We start from the raw sequence: 20311 nt of genomic DNA, 5'->3' as shown, positions 1-20311 counted from the left end.
GTGACTCAAATTAAACACACCCTCACACCAGGTGCATGCCGAGTGTAACATACTAAACGCTGAAGTGCTCGTGATTTCTGCGTTCAATGAGGGACTTTTACCGTCACTGAGGTGTGTGAGGACTTTCCGCTGTTTGTGAGCGCAGAACAAAACTTTGGGACAAAGAGACCGAGTGGACTGGTTATACTGGGACAGAGAGACCGAGTGGACTGGCTGTATTTTGCGCTGAGAAGTTGAACCTACGCAAGGTGGAGAAGGACATGGCGCGCGAGACTGATAGAGCGAGAGCGGTGAGTACAACAACAACAACAACAACAACAATAACAACAACAACACTGAATAGAGAATGTCAACATCAACTGCTTGCTTAGAAACGTAGCGTGCAGCGTTTTTTATGTGTGTGCTCGGCTACAGTGAGTAAATAATAGCCTAAATGCTGTCCTTTGCTGTGATGTGTTGTGGCTGTGGTGTTCATACTGTTGTTCGTATGTGTCAGTATGTATGTAATAACTTTTTAAAGTACATGTCATCCCCTCTCACTGAGAAGAAGTGACAGCCATCAATGCTGGCTTTACAACGCGTGAAGAAAATGGCCCTAACTACAAGTTATGTTTTAGATAGATAGCAACTTTCCTGCAGTGTCCAAAATAGTCTAAATAGAGAACCTCTAAACCAAACAAATATGCAGTGTCCAGAAAATCCCACACACTGATCACTCTAGGATGCATCTGGGTTTATTTCCACCATTCTCTCTCTTCTTTGCACTAATAATGGGACTGTCTAAGTGCTGCTTTTCCAGTATATTAGAGTTTTAATGTAATAGTGTTTAATAGTGTTGTCTATTAGCAGGATTTTTCCCTGAAGTTTGTTGGTAAAGTACAAGGGCTGCAATGCAGTAAAAGCCACAAGACGGCCCTTGATTTAAAATGTCAGGCACAGTGGAATCATTGACTACACGTGACTATTTAACATGCACAGCAGCATAAATCAAATATGTCAATAGTTTGGTGTACAGAGGTCATCATGTTCAGCTGGCTCAGTCTTCCTGAAACATGTGAAATACATGTGCACAGAGGACAGATATGACAGTTCAGGATCACGATTCAGACTCACAGAATGATCGACACCACTGAGGAAGTTAGCAGAGGGTTCTGCATGCAGTTTATTGCGACATGATTTCTCCAGCGACGGTTAAAGAGTGGTGTCTCTGGATCTTGCATATTTATTTGCACGTTCATTCCAACATACAGTCGAGCAGAATAGTTTCCCAAAATGATCTCAGCACGAGTATCATCCTCCTCCTGCTGAGTGTGTTTACATGCGATGTGACTTCATTTACAAAAGTTAAGAGTGTTTTGAAAGGTCAGATCTGAAGTGCACATGCCTCAGTAGTCTTGTTTTCTTATTCCCAAAACTGAGAAGAATTCTACATTTCCATTTCCCAAAAAAAAAAACCCGAAATCTGGTATTTTGAAAAGAATATTACGGTGTATGTAAGCATGTAAACGCACTCGCTGTAGGATTAAGTTGATCAGAGTGATTCCTCTGGGAGAATGTTTCAAGTCAAATTTTTGTTAATCACAACCTGTAGATTTCTGACAGCACATATCCTGAGAGAAACAGGTTGGGTCATCATGTAGAAGTGTCTGTGTGAATGTGTGAGGATGCATTTTTTTCTCTACGAAGTGAACATTTGGCTGGACTGTTGTGTGACACGAATGAAGGTGGTTCTCCTGCTCAGCTCTTTGAGCTTGGCGGCGCCCACATAGGTGCAGGTGGAGCGCAGGCCCCCCAACACGTCACGGATGGTGTTCTCCACATCTCCTCTATAGGGAACCTCCACCGTCCTCCCCTCAGACGCCCTGAGAGCAAAGCACAGAGAGAGCAAAGTAGGAATTAGGACAGTTTGCAGTTAAAAGTAATAGTCCTTAACCCTTTGGAGCCCGCTTTAATATTAGACTCTCTAGTATTGCTTAGTGCACAAAATGTGCTTTTCAAAAGGAAGCTTTAAATAATATTATACATTGTTTTTTTTTACTTTCATTGAGTTATTTTTTTAACCAACATCAGTCCTAATCATGAACCCCAAACCCTGCAAAGAATTAATTAATTCAATATGCTACATGCATAGAAGATTTTGGGATATGTCAGTGATTTTCAGCAACATTGATTATGACCTAGTATAAATGGCATGTATTTTCTCCATCTGCCAGATACGGTAAAAAAAAAAATCACGTGGAAAATAGTAAAAATTACAAACTCCAATTCAGAAGCCGGGAATGACACCCAGAAATATTACAATGCATGTTTTATGCTTTGATGGCTGTGGGATCAAAAATTGCAGTTTTAATGGGTTTCACTGGCGCATTTTTTTGCACTTAACAGTCTAAATGTAACAATTTTGTGTTTTTGAGATATACTGTAGGAGCTGAACTGCAAATTCCAAGATCAAACAAAAATACACCATCATGCTAAAACTTACATCATATGCATATGCATGTGCATAGCACATAAAATGCCCCTAACAGCCCCTAAGGGTTAATCAACAGTTATATCCTATATTTTACATCATGTTGGTGCTAGAAAAACGAAACAGTATTAAGTTCTTGATAAGAAAGCGCGACAACATCACCACTGCAATCTGCTTTCCAAATACAAAATGTTTAGCTTTCACAGATTGATTACATTTTCAGACATTTGTTTAGCTCATAAAATACGCCCTCCTGTATTGAGGAACTCGATCTGACTTTACGGCCTGCTTCCAGGGGTGACTGCAATGTTCCGAAACAAAGACCTGCTTTCACCCAATCAGCCTTCTCATACCAGTAAGAAAAACTAGATTTTGATCAGCCATGTCAGCACTAATCTGAGATAGGCGTTAGAGGTTAATGTAAATGTTATCCTTGTGGGTACGTGTGCTGCTATCCTTGCCACCTTACAGTGTAGTTAATTGTGTATCTTGCATTGCACTTTGTGTTGTGCAGTGTGCACTTCTTGTTTTTATTGTGTGAGGCATCTGCACTTCTAATTGGTCAATTTAAAATGTATTTATTGATATTTCATATTTGTATTGTGCGATGTGCAGACTTTTACAGTGTAAGGAATCCACACTGGTAACTTGATCAATTTTGCAATGTAGTTATTGTGTGTTTCATACTGCATTTATTTTTGTGTGATTTGTAGTTACTTATTATAGTGCAAGAAATCTGCATGGGGCACTTAAATTGAGGTTGTTGTGTGTTTCGTGCCAATTTTTGTTTTGCAAGGTGTGCACTGTTTGCACAAGTAACTTGGTCACTTGTTCTTTTGATAAATTAAATAGACAAAAACTAAACTATCAAGGGGAATAGGAATCCTTTTTGAAGCGTGCTGATTTGGACAATTGATGGAACCAAATGCATGAACTCCTGATTTGCTTAGTCGCTCACCTGTATTCAGCAACTCCACCCACATATTTCTTCATGGCTGTGTCCGAGCTCATGCCGTAGAAGAGTTTGTATTTCTTGCCGTTCTTCTCGATGACCTCCCCGGTGCACTGGTCGTGCCCTGCAAGCATTCCTCCCATCATCACAAAGTCCGCCCCTGCACCTGGGGAACAAAGGCAGAGAGGTCGTGGTTGGATTTATAAGACATTACAGCTCAGTCATATATTACCCAGTATTGTGGTTGAATACTTACCAAAGGCCTTTGCTACATCACCTGGGCAACTGCAGCCACCGTCCTGAACAGAGAAAAAAAAAACATATATAGCCTCACATTGAATCACAGATCATCAGTTTTTGAAGACTGAGGATGCCCTCTTGTGGCTCCAACCCAGTACTTTTATCACTGTACTCATGTTAAAATAAATGTAATCACTTCTGTCATTGTGCCTTAGCAAGTAAACCTCTCTGAAACACTTACTAACCACGATTATTAGGCTATAATGTTGATTTGCATTATAGAGTCGGTGAGGAATCTTGGATGTTTTTTGGACCCTGTCCTGTGCAGACAACTCAGTAGCTTAAAGTAATATTATGCAGAAGTTTTGGGTTGGTGCTTCGGTCTGACCATCAAACAAATGCACCGGTATTTGACGACTTATGAATGAGACTCAAAAATCAACTAAAAGTTGCATAATGTTTCGTTAACATTAAAAATGAGTGCTCACTTTTCAGTGCAAATCACTAAATGCAAACTATGTTGTTGTACTTTCATATTTGTCCTTTAGCTGTCACCAGCAGTATTATAGGTGGGCCATTTGGTTGGTTGCTCAGTTCCTAAGAGTTCCCCACCCTTTAGTCTTTGCCCTGGGAAACTGAAATTTGGTATTGAAGTTGTGTGTGTGTGTAAAGGTGTGTGTTTGCGTTCAGTGGCCAATAAAGAAAGGTGCATGACTTCCAAATAGATTCACAGACTTAAAAAAGATTTTCTTAAGAAAGACTGGCCATGAGCAGCCTCCATGTTGAGGTGCCATGCACCCTTTCATAAGTCATGAACCAGTTGTTGCATCACTGAGCAGGTGACTAAGTGTTTGTGAGGTTGTGTGTGTGAATGCATGAGCATGTGCAGACATGCATGTATGTGGTTGAGGCTATCACACATTTGCACTTGTTAATTTTAGCATTTTCTTTATCTGAGGCAGATTTTTGCTGCAGTGCATCCTTGACGGGTCCCTGACCTCTAAAGGATGGACTTTTACCAACTTGCTCATTTACCTTTTTTTAGATTTCCTTTCCACACAGAGAGGAAGATAGCTTTAAGAAGTACACTATGCCTAATATATACTAAATACATAATACTAACATTAGTAACTTTGGCTTTACTTTATTATTTTTCTGTGCTGTGATGTGGACTTACAGAGATAATGTGTCCTTTGAGTCCATGGGCTGAGTCTGCACACTCTATTACAGCACTGAGTTGTGGGTAGCCCACTCCTGTCTTGATTCTTGTCGTGCACACAGACCCTGCAACACACAGTTCACAGTGCACACATTCGAGAAGTCCACCTTCATGCAACCATCCCTGTCTGTGTTTAATTACTGCTGCTGTAGCTACAGGAAGCTGTTGTCTTTCAGATCTGGTGCTGTTAGTACAGGTGGCTATTCTCCAAGATAGGGACAGATAACACCAGATGTCTCCCACCATACAAGGAACAAATGATAAAAAGGGAATGCAATGTTTTTTTTATCCAAAACAAAGTAATGGTCAGAAGCTTGCACAAAGCTGACACACTGATTGCATGGCTCCGCGAGCAGGAGAACTTAGCTGTTTCAGTAAATACATCATGGACTGAGAAATTAAATGTTAATATAATATAATATAATATAATATAATATAATATAATATAATATAATATAATATAATATAATATAATATAATATAATATAATGTATCATTATATTATATTATATCATCATATATAGCATCATGAATAATTATTATATTTTGGACATTTTGCTATTGTTTTATGATACTTTTCTAATAATTGTGCCTAAGTAAAACTACTACAAGTGAAGCCTTGCTGTTTGAGGCTTGTGTGAGTTTGCGTGTCTGCATTTCTCCAGTCTGAGTCCTATCTGTGTTTGCATGTGAGGCCCAGACAATTTTGTGTTGATTCAAAGGAAGCACACTTCTCAGACTATTTGCAGACACATTCAGACAGTGGTAACCACCCACCTGGCCCGATGCCCACTTTGATGATGTCAGCGCCGGAGAGGATGAGCTCCTCCACCATCTCCCCTGTTACCACGTTACCGGCCTGCAAAGGCATACAACGTCAGCCCCTGAGACACAGTCTTACACAGTATGTCCCACAACACCTGCCAGCCAGAGTGGTGGACCATCTCTCTTACCATGATGGTGTGCTTGGGAAACCTTTCTCTGACCGTCTTGACAAACTCCACAAAATACTCAGAGTATCCGTTGGCCACATCCAAACAGATATACTTGAGGGCGGGGATGGCTTCCAAGATGGCGCACAGCTTCTCCAGATCTGCGGCACCGCTGCCTGAGCTGGCGGCTACATGCTGGGGAGAAAAGCCGCAAATGCCTTTTAGTAAAAGACCCCTGTGAATAAATGTGCGTAATTATGTTCCTGTTACAAATGAGGAACAAGCTACTTAAAGGAGTGTGTTCGACATTTAGAAGATTAATTTAGCTGCAAACAGCTATTTGCTATGTGAAGATAAAGTGGAGTAATGGTGTCTTGAGCAAAAATGGAAGTCATGCTACTTTCTCTGTGTTGTTATCTGATCCTCTTAGTTTGTTGTTTTGGTAGACGGCCTGGCAGTGCATGCATGTTTGTCCCAAAGTCGTCAGGGGCTGATTTTAAGACATAAGGCACGTCACATGTTTGTACAGCCAGTGGGCTTGTAGAGCAGTAGGCTGGCCAAGTCAGAATAACCAAGAATTGCTGCAGCATTCTGTATTAACAGCCCTCTGTCCCCGCCAAGTCCTCTGTATCCATTTTCATGATGTTACGGTTCAGGAAGGTGGGTGGCCACTGTGCTCATGTCGCACACATATGTAGCCTACTCATTGATTAATTGGCGCTGGTATTTTAGATTAGTGTGGCACATTGATTATGAATATTGTCCATCTAAAGCTCAGGTCTTTTTGTTCAGGTTTTCGCTGATTCATCACCAGCCTACTAGAGATGCAACTGTAGCAAGTCTTATTTTAGGAAGCTTCCCATTATATTCTGCTATAAAATAAGCCTGAAAAACTGGAAATCAGAACAGAGGGACAGACAGCTGTCTTGTTTAGTGCCATTGGTGTCTAAACTGGGTTTTAGTCGCTAAGCCGTGTCTATGTTCAGAACCATGTGCAGACAATTCTGTCCTAGACTCTGAATCTACTCAGTGAATTTGAAACACAGCTCCTTTAAAAAGGGCAAATATTGGTGATATTACCTCTAAGCATTCAGGATGATTCGCAGCAAAGTTTTTCCAGTCCTCTACAGAGTAGTGCTTATGAATGGCTGTGAAGAGAGTGTGCTAAAGAGATAGAAAGAAAATTAAACAACAAGAGACGGAGTACAGAAATGATTTAACAAGCATAAACATTCACTTTTTGTCTGTTTATTTGTCATATAATGGTTTCTGGTTTGGTTCAAATGCGGGAAATTGCTTTTTTCTGGCCTTTTACATGCAAGAAAACAATATGTTGTTGGGCTGAGTAATAAAGTTCAAAAAAAGATTTAGTTGGTACAAAAGAAAACAAGCAGCATCCCACAAGGCAGCAGATGTCTAACTGCTTCTAGGACAAAAAATGGCTATTCAGGTTTTTTCCCATGGCTCCTCACAGCATCCTACTGATTGTTACCTGATTCTGTGTCAAAAACTTGCAAAGAAATCTCAGTGGACGGATGCACAGAGATCTTGGCAGGCCCACACAGAGGCAATGATTAATTTTTCATTTATTCAGTTATGTTAACTCACTTTGCTGAGGACCTGTGCCATCTCAAACGTCCCCGTGGTGTCCATGTTTGCAGCGATGATGGGGATGCCAGTGTAGGTCTGTTTGGAGTTGCGGAATGTGAAGGTCCTCTGAAGGTCCACCTGGGGGGGACACGAGTAATTCTGGACACTTCTTTCGTCAACATTAATTATAGCCTGCTGGGAAAGTGTTTTATGGGACGGATGACTTATTTTTTCTCTCTAAAGCTGAATGAGGGACTCATGTGGCTCATGTTCAGAGTCTTTATGGGGATGCACTGAATCATTTAGATCCAGGGGTTAGCTCAGCCGGTGCCGCTGTAATGTGATAAGCTACATGAAACAAGCAGGGCCCATTGTGACATACTAGCTGCTCCCTTTACAGGAACGTATCTGTGCCGATGATGCAAGTCATAGCTATAATTCCATTCAAACAAATCTGCTATAAATAAATCTTATTCCATAAATGTTGTTATTCGCAACTGAACTGTTAGCTGCTCAGTATCAGTGGAGTTTAGCCACATATTTCCCTTTTAACACTTTGAAGCATAAGCAAATTAATAATAACAAATGAATCTAAATTGTTTTGGTGTGAGTTGCAGAGTGTTGGAGATATCGGATGTTGAGATGTCTGCCTTCTCTTGAATATAAGGTGTCTAAATGGGACTTGTCGTGCTCAAAGCGCCCAAAAAATAGTCCTACATTTGAAAAAGTCAACAGCAACGTCTCCAAATCATGACCCGGTTACTCCTGATAATCCATAGACCTTGTGAGCAGTTTCATGCGGGAACTATTTTCTTTTTACCGAGCTTCCTCTGCCAACCAAATCAGTGCACAGAAGGAAGCGAGGATCTAATGCTAGCTCACCTAGCACCACTGAGTTAGCTAAGGTTACAGCTCAGCTTAGGAAGACGCCATTAATGTTTACATTTTGTGCTGCCACAAGCATGAGCCTCTCGTCCATGAGTAGATGCACCTGTCCTTCTGCCCGGTGATACGATGGCTAAGAAGGTCGAGTTTGGTAGAAACAAAATAATTCCAACTTAAAATTACTCACAACAAAGTCTGTAAATTATCTTGAGCAACTGGGTCATGATTTCTAGATATAGACTTTGCTGTTGCATTTTTCAAATTTATTTTTGTTTTGCGCTCTGAGGACTACAAGCAGAGTGCCATCTAGATCAAAAATATTCAAGAAAGGGCAGACATCTCCATGAGTGATATCTCCAACATTGAAAAACTCACACCAAAACAATTTAGCTTGATAAGGCAGGTTAACTGTCTCTTTAAATCCAACAGTTTTGCAGTGCTGCAAGCTTTTTCTCTCAAGAGCCAAGACATTTATTATGCAAATCTACTTCCGTTGTGGAAATAGGCTAAAAGCACAAAGTGTGCCATAACCTTCATGGTGGAATAATTTTCAGTGCCACAGCAAAAATGAGGCTATTACTCATGATGGTGGGAGGAAAGTGGTGAAAGGAGTATGGATGGGAAGGGAGGAGCATCCTGTTGTGCATATGCATTGTCCTGCTGGAGCAAATCAATACTTGCCTCTTCTTTTAATACAGAACACTGACTCAGCAGGATTTTCCAGTCTGGTCTCCAATAAATCATGACAAAGAATGACATATGGATCCAATTGCCTCATAAAGCATTCCTAGGATGTATGTTATTTTGGTTTGCTCTGGGTACATCTGATTATTACTGTTGACGAAATCTGTAAATTGTTGCAATTTCCTTCCACATCGGTGTGAGTACAGTTAAACATTTGTGTAATGCATTAAAAGAGGGGGTTTTGGGTTAGAATCTCAAAACATCTGGCTAAGCCTATGCAGATGCGCAGCCATAGAGCTTGAAGGGTGTAAAATATAGTGTCATCCTTTATTTTTTGGCGTGTTGTAGGTGTTTTTTAGTAGCTCCAATCGTGCAGTTAAAATCAGCATCAGCATCTGCAACTAACTTGATGAAGTCCAGATTGAAGGGACACGTTTAGTGGTACATCAGTGTTGATTACAGACCATCTTCCCAAATGGTCTCCTGTTATTGATGCAGTTTATCTTCCATGAGTTCATCCCCTCCCCTCCTCTAAACAATGGTGGATGTCTGGTCTGTTTGCCTTTGACAGGTGGATTTCTGCTCCTGCTAAATGCAACAATAGTTCAAATAAGCAGCAAGATGGATGTTTTCAGAGGGTGCCTGACATCATATTTGGCTGCAGTATAGTGACATGATGCAATGAAGTCATCTTGTGTACACTATTGACATCTGACATAATATCAGCATGGGCGGATTACAAGATAAAGGGCCCCTGGGCACAGATGTGTAAAAGGCCCCACCACCTTTCTGACATTGGAGCAAGAGAGACAGATTTTGTGGTGATTTTGCATTTCTTTGTAGTTATCTTTTTGTGGTTTTGTGTCTCTTTCTGTGGTAATTTTGTGTCTCCTTGTGGTTTGTGTTGTGCATTTTTGAGGTAAACTTGTGCCTTTCTGGGTTTTTTTTATGTGTCTTTGCAGTTCCGTGACATCTCTTTGTGGTCATTTTGAGTCTCTGCGAGGTTGATACATGTTCATTTTTATGACATTTTGCAGATGAAGGCCAGAGGTGCCTGGAAACTTTGGGCCCCTGGGCCTGTGCCTGGTAGGCCATTTTTTAATCTGTCCATGCATATCACTTGTTTGAGGTGCTCTCTTTATTATTTACAAGTGACCGGTAGGATTATATAGAATGTAAAGAATGCAGTTATAATATACAGAACTGACATTTACTTCACACAGTAAGTATGCATCATACTGTTATCTACATTACTGTATCATGAGTTATCCTGTTACCTCTGTGTTATATGGAATGTGCTCTGGTTGCCTCTAACACACAGGACTATTTTTAAACAAGTTTTCTGAGAACTCTTCAGTGTCTCATATTGCTTGGCCCCCCTTGGTCACCAACTCCCACCCACTTCCACCTTCCAACCCTGATGCAGTGCCACCACACCAGTATCGTGATCTTGGATCAGCACCAGTCCCTGGTCTAATGACAAATAACTAAATTGAGGAAGTTGCAACGATAAAAAACAAAGAGAGGGTTGTGTTGTCCAAGAGAGACAAATCAGTGGTTGCTAGATACACTGCAGCCAGTTATACCAGCGTAAAATGACAAAATCAAATCCATTCTGATCTTCTTTTTTTATCTCTAACTCTATCTTTTGCTGTTGTTGTTTTGTCTGCTTGCTGACAGTTATTGTTTGTAGCCTGGCGCAGGCTAACCTTGTTTTCTGTCACCTTTAAGAAGGTCACTCAGCTGTTACGTGCTCATTCAGGGTGGCCTTATTGCTCACCAAAGTACGGAGGCAGTGTACACCTCGCACAAAGCAAGACGCCAAGGAGAGGCACTCATATAGAATTACAGTGACTGTGCATTTTTCAGTTTTAGTGAGACATTCTTACCTAGCAATCATGGATAAGTGGCCCCAAAACACCCCCCCCCCCAACGATCCGTCCCCATGTATAAATAGTTAACTAACCCTATTGCGTCACCCGCCATAGAGGCGTAAGCGTGAGTGCACTTCCTGAATGCAGCAATAAACAGATTACACTCCCCCTGAGAAGTAACCCGCTCTGGTGGTTGAACTGTAGCTGTAATATTTGGATTACAGAGTACAACTAATTAACAGCACCCACCTCTGAGCGGCTCTTCAGGCTGCTCCTCTTGGGTCTGAAGAGGACATCCTTAAAGTCCAGCTTGAGGTCTGAGTCCACGCGAGGCATCTTGTCTGCCCGAAACACTGATGACCAGGATGAGGTTGAAGAGGATGATGAGTAAACGGAGGAGACTCTCTTGAGGAAGGCTGCAGCAGCAGTGGTGGTCGCTGGTCCCAAGCCCCAACCACCAAACCCGAACCTCCAGGCGGCCAGCGTATTTATAGCAAAGGGGGGCCCATCCCAGCCCCGGCCCCCATGGCTTTATTTGGGCCTGGACTCTCTCTCACCCTCTTCCTCTCTCTGTCTCTCTTTATCCCTCCACTCCTCCAGCGTCCTTTCTCTCCCCCCGCTCCTTCAGCAGAGTGGCAGGAGCAGCAGTGGCCGAGCTGGCAGGCACGCCTGACGCATACACACACACACACTCTTACACACACAGCCATGGCAGCACTGCAGTGGGTTGTGTGCTGCAGTGCTTAAGAGCACACCTGCTGTCCAGTTGTAGCATTGCTCCCTGAGCTCGTGGCAGACAGCACAGAGGGAGGGAGGGGGCTAGACGGAGGGAGGATGACAGCAGAGAAATGAGGGAAACGTGGAGACACAGAGGAAGAACAATCAAAGTCATTTATTAGTCATGGTGGAAAGTGTGCAATATGGGACATAAAGCTTTGCTGTTTCTTTATACGTATGTTTTTGCATTCATCATTCCTTGATCAAGTAACCTCTTCTAACCCTTTGAAACCTGGAGTGACATCACTTTTACTGCGCTACATTCAGATGCCTTTCACAAGTATTAAAACCTCTGAATCCTGAGCAAATAGCTACGATTTCTTTCTAAAACATAGGAAAAAGGCAATGGCCAACTTTGTTATGAATATTTCAAAAAGTGCAAGAAATTAGTAGATTTAGACAATTATTTTATTTTTATAAAAGCTTGGGAAGAAAAAAAGCTAGGGAAAACATATTTATAATAGTAATAATATATATAATACTAATATATAATATAATAATATATATTCAAAATTGTGTTACAAAAGTATTATATTATCCACAACTCTACTCTACAACTCAAAAATGTGTTTTTATCATGTTGCTATTTAAATTTGATGTCTTTGATGAATCTTTGACGTTTTATCCAGTTTTAAACTTGAAAAACTTTAAATTTGGTATTGACCATGTCTTTTAACTGGATTGGTTTCTATGTGACGTGGATTTTAAGTTCTTGGAAGAGTGAGAACACACGTCTAATCCCCCTCTTGCTACTGTCAGGTGCAAGCCGACTGTAGTGACATTCTTTTTATCGATTGTGGGGTTACTTTTATCTTTTTGTGCTGAATTGATTCTAAAATTCTTTTAATAAGCCATAAAGCACGACACAGACTGGCTCAGCTCTATATTTCTGAATTATTGTATTCTCTGGTCACAGTGAGCTCACTGATGTATTCTGACCTAAGCCCTCTAACTGTCCTAAAAGTAAGTCTTAAAACCAAAGGGACCACACTTTTGCAATTGTCACTCAGATGTTTTGGTGAGTCCGTGGACATTTGTCCTTAAGTAAAAGCACAAATTTAATAGAAAGTAGTTTTCTTAAGTACCCCCAAATTATGAAGAAACTCAAGTTTGCCTGTTAGTTGGTCTTAGGGTAATTTTGAAATAAAGATTTTTGCTCAGCTTTATTGTTAATCGATAAAGTATAAATTCTCTCTCCTAACGTCCACATTATTGCTCAGTACGTCATACATACCCGTAATAATAGAATAGGTACACAGTAGTTAAACCTACAGTGTATGTTCTTTGTAAGATCCAAATGTATTACCTCCTTAATTCAGAACTCCACATGATGTTTCCCAGTACCTACATGTACTGGTACATCCTGCACTGCTCCACCATTAGTACAAGAGATTACAACGTGGAGTAATTATGCTTTATGTTGCAGGCTATACTCTTAAGCGTTACTCAAGTTTTCACTTTGTGGGTCTTTAACAGGCGGTCAGAAACCCTTAGATCCTTAGACTTACTTAAGCAGGGCTACCAAATTATTGTTTGATAATTTTTGACAATTCTGATAAGTGAGAACTTTTTTTCCCCAAAATTTGAATATGTCTGAAAATAGACATTTACCTACCTACCCTTAAATCTTTTCTTTGCCTTTTGCAACAGCTTATCTACTTATGAAGCAAATACAGGTAAAGACTCCAACCTGACAACTTCCATCCACTTATTTTAATATGCATTTATACAGTATTATGTAGTAGGGGGTGTCTGCTCTGTCTCTCATTAAACAAATAGGTCCTTGGTTTAAAAAAGAAAACATTCAAGACCACTGACTTAATTTTTGTTGTAGTACCTTCTAAAGGGGCCTGAAAGCAAATGCAAAACTCAAAAATTACTTAAATACGGTCCTCTCTATATTAATGAGGATTACAAATCAAATGTAGGCCTGAAAAGCCATTATAAAGGCACAGCTGTACTTAAGCAGGAGGACAATTGCTGTGATCATATCCCAAAAGAATCAACTAATCAATGCTGAGGTTATCTGCAAGTTTAAGTCAGCATTTTGAAATAATTTAGTCATTATTTTTATTTAAATGAATTCCAAGATAAGTATGTCCATTTGGCATTATGTGTTATCTTTTTCATGGCAGCAGATTAAAGAAAATCCCCCATAGTACTGGAGATGTTCATCAGTGTACAGTACTAGCAGGTTATCTGTTAGTACAAAGTCAGACCAGTAGATGTCAGCACAGCTGAAGAAAGCAGCTGCTTAACAAAGAGCAGAGTGAGTGCCAGGGTCAGAACTCTTGTTAAAGTGTGTCCTGGCAACAAGCTCTGCCTTTGTGATATGCATGCGTCTCTTTGTCACTGCCTTTACTGCACTGTTATACCGTCTCCAACTAGGGTGTCTTTGTGTACGCTCTAGGCAGGAAGCAGTTTCTCCCGAAAGCATGAAAATTGTGAAAATGAACTTTTTCCACAAACATGCTCTCATTTCCTGCGCTGCAAGCCTGCAACAAAGACTCAATGTGAATGGGGTTTATTCATCAGGGCATCTCAGTGTAAAGTCTGCATTTCCATGTGAATAAAGGAATCAAGTCAAGTAAACGTAATTTGATTTTATTGAATTGGTAACAAATTGACTGAACTGAAACAATGTCCTTGGTGGAAGTAAACTGACTGCTTTAAAAGTGCAATCTAATTATAATAAGTTTTTTTTTAACAGAGACCTGTTGTACACAAAAGTTAAAGTGCTCTGTTAAAAAATATATATATTGTTGAAGCAATACTGTAATCATGATTGGTATTGGGTCTTCAGATGTCCAAGCTCATGCCTCATTAACCCCTAAAAACCTGAGCAAATTGTCTTTATTCCTCTCAAGAACATAATCAGAGGGCAATGAGTAACTTTACAAGAAAAACAAAATATTATCACAAGTAACAAGTAAAAATTACAAGAAAAATACCTGAAAATTTGCAACAAAAATTTATTGTTTTCCCTACAAAATTATTGAATTAATACATTTAATAACTTAATTATTTTTCCTAGTTTTTTTTGTAATTTTTCTAATAATTTCCTCTCTCTTCTGTTTTTCAGGTCATTTTTCTTGTCTCGTCACCTTTTACTAACTTCTTGCAACTTGCAGGACATTTCTTGCCAAGTTGCTCATTGCCTTTTTTTTCCATGTTTCAAAATAAAGAAAAACGATCTGCTCGAGTTTCAGAGGTTTAAAAGCTTGTGAAAGGCATCCAAAAGCAACACGAGAAAACTGATTTCAATCCAGGTTTTAAAGGATCAATACATAATAGACGAGATCTGAATAATCCACAACTATGAGGTTACTCAGCTGCTATAAACCCAGTGCTCTTTAACCTGGTGTGCATGTCACACTGAACTGTATTGATAAGAAGGTGCTGAATAAGGTCGGCCCTTAAAAGCCTTTAAGGCAGTAACATTGATTAAAAAAAAGAACATTTTGGACTCATTTCTGTGTACTTAATGTATCTTGAGTCAGCTGAGGAGTCTTAGGCGTTTGTTTAAGTTGCAGGCCGAGGTAGGAAGTAGGTGAAAGTTCAGCAAGTAGCTATCTCTGTTGGTGCATGCAAGCTTTACTGCCTCTGTGATATGGGTCACTCTTTCTGTTCCAACAAATAAACAATACATGTAATCTTTAACTTCATGTGTACAAACCGCCCCATATAAAAGTCTGGTTCACACAACCTTTTGTTACTTTTGTGGTCACATGACACTTACTATAGAGTGATTTTTGGTTGGCAATTTGGTCAGTTGCTCCAATTGTTTAGATTGAAATATCTTAACAACTATTGGATGGATTGTACTGACATTTTGAACAGATGATGGATCCTAGTGACTTTGATTAGCCCCTAACTTTTTCTGTCTCCCTCTGAAAATTGTTGTAACTTTGTTGATCCATAACTTTTTTTTTCATCATTGGGTCAAAATTCTCTTTGTCCAGTACTGTGGTTTATGACTTAATATCTGCAAAACTAATGATATTCCCATCTGTGTCTCTTTGTGTTTAGTGAATTTGCAGCATGCTTGCACACTAACAATAACACTATGACAGGCGTGGTTGTTGTTGTATGCTTATGCAGGTCTATAAGCACTGAGATTGCAGTTATTCTTTTTGCTGGCTTTTGTTTGCCAATACCTTAAAAGAATACTTCACCCCTAAAAATGATCACTTTTTTTTTTATCAATTACTCACCCTGTGTTGTGTTGATTTTGTGAAGAAAAGTTTGTTTTATGATGAAAGGATCCAAAAATAGAGACTTTATTTTTTTGATGAATTGGAGTCAACGGTATATACATGTAACGCATAACACATACAAGTAGCGCACCAGGGTCCGCGCGTATGTTTGAACTCTGCTTACGTTTTCCATTGAGCAAAGTTCAGATGCACATGCTTGCCCAGGTGCACGACTCATCTGTGCATGGGACTGTTTATGCAGCGGTGTTTTAAATATTACGTTTGAGCAAAAATGCATATGTTTGGGAAGTACTGACCATATGACTGGATAAATTTGTCTTGGATTATCGTGCATGAGTTGTGTGAAAGTTTTTAAACCAATGTTTTGATGTAGTTTCGCTGTTGTTAAATGCAGAGCCCTTTTACTCCAATTCTTCAAAGATTTTCCTAGTTTTTGAATTCTTCTTTACCTTAGATATATGTAAGCAAAACAGTTTTTATCACAAATTTAACATAACATAGGCTGGGTAACTGAAATACAAAAAATCAATTTTGGGTGAAGAAGTCCTTTAACCTTCAGGGTCCCTGTGGATCCTTAAAAAGTCTTAAAAGGCATTGAATTCATTAATCAAAAATAAGGCCTTCAATGGTATTAAACTGACCTAAATCAATCTTTTAAAAGTCTTACTCAGGCATGGAAAGTAGGATTTTATGATTTATTTTTTTCTGATATTGCATTGTAAAGTCTCAAAATAATTGGTAACATATTTTTTTGTTAAGTAATTGAATGAATTTCTTTTCCTACACTCGTTGTGATGGGAATCCAAATAGTGGAATCTCACGTGCAGACTGAGAGGCACAATATAACCCATAAAACTGCCCAGACATGTCAGATAGAAACCACTTCTGTTGGTAAACTACATAGATACTTTTATGATAATATAGTGTGTTTATTGTCTTCCAAGTGTTCTCCAAAAAGAGGTGTTTTTTTTTTTTAAACATTTGACAAAGCTAATCTAACTTTTCTTTCAAAAGCCATTTTTTATATTACAATAATTCGGGCAAAATGAAATTATCCCCCTTTTTTGGTTTTGGAAAATTGGCCCAATTCAGAGTGACATTAAAAATTCAAAAGCTGTACTTGTTTTCTGTAGATTTAAGACTTTGATAAGGAAACAAGTTGTCATCATTTTGAAATAAATCATTAAAACAACATTTTCTGCTAATTTTACATTTAAACTGTTCACATTTGTCGAGTTTACACAGACAATGTAAGGCCCTCCCAGTCTATAATAGCACCAGCCTTCACTGACACGGTAAAGTGGACGTGCTAATGACAACACATAAATTCTCTGCATGGAGAACATTGTGTAGCTGCCTGGCACTTGCAGGCTGTTTACACCCATCTGAAACCTCCGAGAGGCATGCACACACACACACACGCGCACACACATAGAGCCTGTATATCAGTTACTAGCTGATGATGCCATCAAGAGCTGTTTGCCTGGAGGAAACTTATCTCAAGCACATTCGGTGGGGCTGCGTTTCCCTCGGCAGTGTGTCACTGGGCCGAGCAGATGTGAAAACCACACGGCAGTGGGTGGGTGAAGTTGTAGAGAATCTTTGATGTTCGTTTCCTGGCACGAGTTAAAGTGATGAGAACTTAAAAATTCTATTTGTTTTCTAGCTGAGTGGCTCAGGTAACGAGGTTGAAGAAGAGCCTCCTCCATTGGGGAATATGCGGTGCTTCGTGTTGCGAGGTTTTAAGCGATGAACTAGAATTTGAACGCAGGACACGACATCAGGCTGAATGTGTAGCACTTCCTGTCCCTCAGTAGGCTTCTGCGTGGACTACATTTAAGCCATGTAAAAATAATGACAACAAGCTCCAACTACAGAGAAGTAGGTCAAATGACATTAATGGTTAGCAAGAGAAAATGGCAGGTCTCCAGAGACACAGATTGACAAGAGGAGGAATGGGGCAGTCTTGATTACTTTCTACTTTGATTACACACTCTCCTTTCCTTTGTGCCTCATAAGTATAACATTATCTTGTTATATAAGTGGATTTACATGCTTAACCTGAATCTGAAGTATGTTTCTTAAAGGTGCAGTCATTCTACTGCAATTCATGTTTTTCTGTTCTTTGTTTTGACTGAAAAAAAATCCAGTGTTTAGACATAGCCCTGACTCTGTAAATGGAAAATAAACAAAATGGCTCAGACTAAGCAACACAAAACTATTTCTGCACAGGTCAGGGGAAAGGCCAGGAAAGTAAAAAGAGACAGGCAATCGAAATGAGAGGGACAGTAAATCTGGCACATGACAGGGAGGTTATTTGTTGGGTGTGGAGTTCAAATATCAACCATCTTTCTCCAGATTCACTGACTACTATGCAGTCAGTGCTGGTTAACGCACAAGCCTGAGATGGTCTGTCACCACCAGCGGTTTTGCAAATGCATTCATTGAGACTGTGACGTCATAATGTTCTGCAAATAACCTTTTCTGGCCACTACTCAGGAACACTTAGGGAGATATTTGGTAATTCTAGTTTGCACTTAATGTTACAACCAGCCACCTTGTTAGCAAGTCGGTCAGAGAATCATTACCCATTCTAGTTAGGAAAAAAGAACACCTTGCCCGATGGCTAAGCTGTTACTCACAATTTTCAGGTTTTTTACCAAGTGCATTGTAGATTTGTGCTATAGCAGTGTACTTTGGTATTTTGGGTGTTTTTTGGTGTGGTTGTGTGTGTCTGGAAGCCTGTCATGTGGTCAAACTGTCCCAGTTTTATTAGTGCTGCACTAATGATGACTGACATTAGATGTGAGCGAGTCAGAGTCGCAAAATAATCACAAGTTTAAATGACTTTGTCTGAGAATCACTAAAAATAATATAGGCCTATATATAAGCAGAGCATTCAAATAATGATTTTGACAGTGATTACCATGGCAACAATCAGAGCTTGAAAGCATCTGTGTCAGCCCTGTAGTCACCACATACTGTAACACCAGTGAGTTTTGTCTGAATCGGTTGAAATGAAAGTGGCGTTTTGTTCCAGACTGACCTTTTATTCTCTGTCATGGTGTGGTGGCAATGTGGAGTCAACACTGGACAAATAGCCAGGTTAGTCATAGATTTGTCCGATTTTTCCGTCAGAGGTAAACAGACAGTGATATTCGCTCTCAGCATGCGCCTGTGAAGTAACTCAACACTGACGGCAGCAGTGCAGACCAGTGCAAAACATCTCTGCCTGGGTTTGACAGTGGACGCAGAGGAAGCACTCTGTTCGAGCCAATAAACACACAGGAAAACAGTGCAACTGTTAGATATGATATAGATGTGTTTTTAACGCTGTTGGGATTTCATAAATGAAAAAATGAAGGAAATGGCTGATAGTTGCTGCATTGTTTACATTCCACAATGCATATCCCAGCTGAAACTCCTTCCTGTCTTTTATATACACACATAACAAAAACATTACTTCTAGATGTGAATCCTGCTGCAGCTTTTCATCCAGAGGACAAAATGTACTGTGGCTCACAGTATACTATAGTGCATAAAAGTGGGTCAACAACCACGCCTGTATCAGGTTTTATTGACTATGACTCTGGGCTACAACCACACAACAAAAGGGACATTTGCAAACTAAAGCCAATACAACCTGATACAGTGGAATGCATTGTTTGTGAAAATGTTTTCAGTAGAACATTTAAAGAAAAGTCTGAGATAAGCAAATGTTTTTTTTTTGACAGTGAATTGATCCTTTAATTGTTTAAAATCATTTAAAGGACTGTAAATGTCCCACATACCAGGGATATTTTATTGAAACACAATTCCAGTAAAAGATAAATATGTTACAGACTAATCCAAAATCCACAGTTCACACTTCAATGAAACCACTAAACCCTTTTTTCCCTTTTTCTATTTTTCTCTGACATTAGCTCTCACGTCACCTCCCACTGCAAAATCCATATTTCGTTGGCAATTTCTCAACAAGAGATTAATGCAGTTGTGTGCAGTATTATAGATATATTTCGGATTAGTGTGACACAACAGGAAATGTTCTCAGGTTTTCCAAGAGCTTAACGTCTCTGCGGTGTTTCCATGTTTTTCCCTCTGCGTGCTTTAGAAATACGTCATAACACCATAAGCTTATCTACCTACCTTTTTCCTGACACGACTAATAATTTTCCTGTTTGTGCTTTTTACTACATGTCATTGGGTCAGGGCAAAGGATCAGTGCAGAGGCCATAATATGACCCGCCTGGGCCTGTTGTGGCTACATGTGCATGCAGACAAGAAAACAGTTGATTGATCACAACAGACGAACACGTGTCACTGTTCTCAGGCCGCAGCTTGTCCCATTTACAGATGTTTTTCATTATGTTTTCTTGTATCTTAAGGTTAAAGTTTAACTTAATAACCAGGGTAAGATTTTTTATGATGCTTCATAATGTGTTGTTGTTTTCCAGCCTGCAATGACACAGGA

The 20311-nt window shown here is 39.7% G+C and overlaps 1 protein-coding gene across 3 annotated transcripts; it reads right to left on the bottom strand.

Annotated features, from left to right (window-relative positions):
• Positions 1 to 1133: 1133 nt before the first annotated feature.
• Positions 1134 to 11500, bottom strand: gmpr (guanosine monophosphate reductase). 3 transcript variants are annotated; one of them, XM_042505955.2, is made up of 10 exons: positions 11096 to 11500; positions 9379 to 9560; positions 7422 to 7541; positions 6894 to 6977; positions 5835 to 6008; positions 5659 to 5740; positions 4840 to 4946; positions 3679 to 3721; positions 3429 to 3588; positions 1134 to 1862 (listed from the first exon to the last, which is right to left on the bottom strand). In XM_042505955.2, the coding sequence occupies exons 3-10, from the start codon at positions 7464 to 7466 to the stop codon at positions 1679 to 1681; spliced, it is 879 nt and encodes a 292-aa protein (XP_042361889.1). In that variant the 5' UTR covers positions 7467 to 7541; positions 9379 to 9560; positions 11096 to 11500; the 3' UTR covers positions 1134 to 1678. The 3 variants fall into 3 exon arrangements, with proteins under 3 accessions (XP_042361889.1, XP_042361888.1, XP_042361887.1); XM_042505954.2 differs by having other exon boundaries at positions 9379 to 9557; XM_042505953.2 differs by lacking the exon at positions 9379 to 9560 and having other exon boundaries at positions 11096 to 11496.
• Positions 11501 to 20311: the final 8811 nt, after the last annotated feature.

The sequence above is a fragment of the Plectropomus leopardus genome, chromosome 17 (assembly GCF_026936395.1).
Source record: "Plectropomus leopardus strain MGB_pleo_1.0 chromosome 17, ASM2693639v1, whole genome shotgun sequence".
In the NCBI taxonomy this organism is placed as follows: Eukaryota; Metazoa; Chordata; class Actinopteri; order Perciformes; family Serranidae; genus Plectropomus; species Plectropomus leopardus.
Note: the sequence above shows the minus strand (reverse complement) of the source record. Positions and strands in the feature narration are given on the sequence as shown.

Excerpts from the sequence above, each read along its gene's own strand:
- gmpr (XM_042505953.2), bottom strand. The coding sequence starts at position 11,182 with ATGCCTCGCGTGGACTCAGACCTCAAGCTGGACTTTAAGGATGTCCTC. Across the intron at positions 6,978-7,421 it reads TGGCACAGGTCCTCAGCAAA|CACACTCTCTTCACAGCCAT; the intron begins GTGAGTTAACAT and ends CTATCTCTTTAG. Across the intron at positions 5,741-5,834 it reads TTCCCAAGCACACCATCATG|GCCGGTAACGTGGTAACAGG; the intron begins GTAAGAGAGATG and ends ATGCCTTTGCAG.